A 3,534-nucleotide genomic window follows, 5' to 3' on the forward strand; every position below is an offset into this window, starting at 1 on the left:
ACATACATACATATACTTATTATTATAGTTATTACATATATATATGTGCTATGTGTGTGTGTGTGTGTGTTTACGACAATATAGTTAGTAGTTACACGTTACTCGTAAAACATAACAATATCGGCTTGATGGAATATAATAGTCTATAGTATATTTATTGGCTTCCATATACCAAACAAATACGATCCAATCACAGTGAAAATTGCTACTATTTTACATACATAGTTAGCCAGCCTAGAAAAAATGTCCGTTCATAAAAAGAGCCAACCTTAAGGTGGGGAGCATGGGATCGGATGAGAAACGACGACAACATATGATATATACATACATGTCACTTTTATACACGCGCTAAATTTGTCCCATCTTACACATTACACAGCAATGTGCACACCTTTCGCTTCTACATACACGTGAATAGTGACTACACAAGCAAAAGTATGCTACCTTTTCTAATCAAACCAGTTAATATATATATATATATATATATATATATTATATAATATATATATATATATATATATATTACTTGGCTAATATGTATTTATATATTAATCTTTTTTTCTATGATAGAACAGGAAGACAAGACCACGGCAATGCGAAACAGTTCGTAATCAAATATCAGGGTCTACACGATAAGTTGCATTGTTATTCACAAGGCATGATTAATTAAGTAAGCACACTACCTACTGTATATAACAACTGACCCACTGTACGGTGGCCCTGAATCAGAGTAGCCTGCGTGCGTGCGTATATTTACTTATAGCATAGATATATACGAACACACGTGTTTGTCTATATCTACATTTATAGCATCATGATTTCGAAATTCACCTTCCCAACTAAATTCTCCAGGACAATCGGGCGGCAGCGCCATCTATCGGGATTTATTGTCTACAACGCATCATTCGGCACAGGGTTTGGCAAGTCCTGGGTTGGGTACGGTACGCTGTAGCCTCGGCCATTTACCTGCAAAGAATAGTGTTTACAGTAAACAAATAAGATTATCAAAAAAACATCTCTCCAGACAAGTCTATCCTGCACACTAGTCTTACAAAATGGACTTTTTTACAAAAATTAAAAAATACGTGACGTATTTTGTAATTTTTGTAAAAAAGTCCATTTTGTAAGACTAGTTCATGTCAAAAACACGTGCACGTGACCAATACGTGACGTACACCTATGTGTGACGTCACACTCACACTCACACTTACACACATACTTCAAACTATGTTTACGATTACGCTACGCTTACAATTACGCTACGCTTACGATTACGCTACACTTACGATTACGCTACGCTTACGCTACGCTTACGCTACGCTTACGCTATGCTTACGCTACGCTTACAATTACGCTACGCATACGATTACGCTACGTTTACGATTACGCTACACATACGATTACGCTACGCTTACGATTACGCTACACTTACGATTACGCTACGCTTACAATTACGCTACACATACGATTATGCTACGCTTACAATTATGCTACGCTTACGATTACGCTACGCTTACGATTACGCTACACTTACGATTACGCTACGCATACGATTACGCTACGCTTACGATTACGCTACGCTTACGATTACGGTACGCTACGATTACGGTACGCTACGATTACGATTACGCTACGCTTACGATTACGGTACGCTACGCTTACAATTACGCTACGCTTACAATTACGCTACGCTTACGATTACGCTACGCTTACGATTACGCTACGCTTACGATTACGCTACACTTACGATTACGCTACGCTACGCTTATGATTACGCTACGCTTACGCTACGCCAGACCTCCCCGTCACACATGTATACTGGTAGTTAATGCTTGCTTGCTTGCTTCTTTGCAGGTCATTCTGTTCTTCGTCAGCTTGTTGAATAGTGTCGCGAACAGGCGCTACATCATCGTCTACTTCAGCAGCCTGGCCGAGCCGGACAACATGCCCGAGTGGTTGCTCATGCGGCGTCTTTACGTCTGCCTCAGCCAAAAGTAAGCAGACGACATCGCTGGCCTTCGTCGTCATTGTCGTCGTCGTCTGCGCCATTGTTGTCGTCTGCGGCATTGTCGTTGTCTGCGCCATTGTCGTTGTTGTTGTCGTCTGCGCCATTGTCGTTGTCTGCGCCATTGTCGTCATTGTTGTCAGCGTCTGCGCCATTGTCATCGTTATCGTCGTCGTCTGCACCATTGTCGTCGTTGTCGTCGTTGTCGTCGTCGTCTGCGCCATTGTCGTCGTTGTCGTCGTCGTCTGCGCCATTGTCGTCGTTGTCGTCATCGTCGTCTGCGCCATTGTTGTTGTTGTTGTCGTCTGCGCCATTTTCGTAGTTGTCGTCATTGTCGTCGTCTGCGCCATTGTCGTCGTTGTTGTCGTCGTCTGCTCCATTGTCGTAGTTGTCGTCGTTGTCGTCATCGTCTGCGCCATTGTTGTCGTTGTCGTCATCGTCTGCGTCATTGTCGTAGTTGTCGTCATTGTCGTCGTCTGCGCCATTGTCGTCGTTGTCGTCATCGTCTGCGCCATTGTCGTCGTTGTCGTCGTCGTCTGCGCCATTGTCGTTGTTGTTGTCGTCGTCTGCGCCATTGTCGTCGTTGTCGTCAACGTCTGCGCGATTGTCATTGTTGTTGTCGTTGTCGTTTTCATCGTCTCCGCCATTGTTGTCGTTGTCGTTGTCGTCATCGTCTGCGCCATTGAAGCGATTGAAACAACTCAATGAATCTGTCGTTTGTTTCAAATGTAATGTTTAATGTAACCACATACGTGTGATTGTAACAACGCTATGAATCTGTCCGGCTGTTTCAGGTACAGGAAGAACCTGGGAGGGCTGTACGTCGTGCATCCGACATTCTGGTCGAAGGTGAGCCTCGCACGACGGTTCCCAGTCACCCACATCTCGCTCTCGTTTCCGAGAATCGGCTCATTTACCATCGAGCGATCGACTGCCAGCTCGAATCGAGAACCACTGCTTTAAACCCATTTTCGATCTCTATTATGATGATTATTATTATTATTATTATTTATTTTATTTTTTAAATATTTATCGAGATTCTGTAACTCCAAAAAGCGTTTGTGTTATCAATCGACGACAGTAATGCCGCGGTTTTTGATCGATGCATTGTAGATGGTGACGTGGTACCAGACAACGTTTAACTTTGCGGAGATCAAGGATAAGGTACAGCTCCTTGGTGGGGTGGAATACCTCTACCACTTCGTCGACCCTCAGGAAATCGTCGTACCCAACTTCGTACTGGATTATGATTTCAAGGTGAGGGATGTGCGCATGTTGTGGTCGTCTGCAAGTTGCGCCTTATCTAAACGTGGCTTCTAAGCGTAATCGTAAGTGTAGCGTAATCGTAAGTGTAGCGTAATTGTAAGCGTAGCGTAAGCGTAGCGTAAGCGTAGCGTAATCGTAAGCGTAGCATAATCGTATGCGTAGCGTAATCGTACGCGTAGCGTAATCGTAAGCGTAGCGTACCGTAATCGTAAGCGTAGCGTAATCGTAAGCGTAGCGTAATAATATAGAACAGTATGTCCCTG

The 3,534-nt window shown here is 43.5% G+C and overlaps 1 protein-coding gene across 1 annotated transcript; it reads left to right on the forward strand.

The window, feature by feature from the left end:
• The first annotated feature begins 814 nt into the window (after positions 1-814).
• On the forward strand, positions 815-3,325 carry LOC106812549 (protein GDAP2 homolog). The gene is made up of 4 exons (XM_014816446.1): positions 815-931; positions 1,855-1,994; positions 2,800-2,854; positions 3,119-3,325. Exons 1-4 carry the CDS (start codon positions 815-817, stop codon positions 3,323-3,325), a joined length of 519 nt encoding a protein of 172 aa, XP_014671932.1.
• Positions 3,326-3,534: the final 209 nt, after the last annotated feature.

Source organism: Priapulus caudatus, unplaced genomic scaffold (genome assembly GCF_000485595.1).
Source record: "Priapulus caudatus unplaced genomic scaffold, Priapulus_caudatus-5.0.1 Scaffold660, whole genome shotgun sequence".
In the NCBI taxonomy this organism is placed as follows: Eukaryota; Metazoa; Priapulida; class Priapulimorpha; order Priapulimorphida; family Priapulidae; genus Priapulus; species Priapulus caudatus.

Bases quoted from the DNA above. Each gene is read 5' to 3' on its own strand.
- LOC106812549 (XM_014816446.1), top strand. From the start codon at position 815: ATGATTTCGAAATTCACCTTCCCAACTAAATTCTCCAGGACAATCGGG. The intron at 1,995-2,799 runs GTAAGCAGACGA...CGGCTGTTTCAG, and splicing joins TACGTCTGCCTCAGCCAAAA to GTACAGGAAGAACCTGGGAG. The intron at 2,855-3,118 runs GTGAGCCTCGCA...GATGCATTGTAG, and splicing joins ATCCGACATTCTGGTCGAAG to ATGGTGACGTGGTACCAGAC.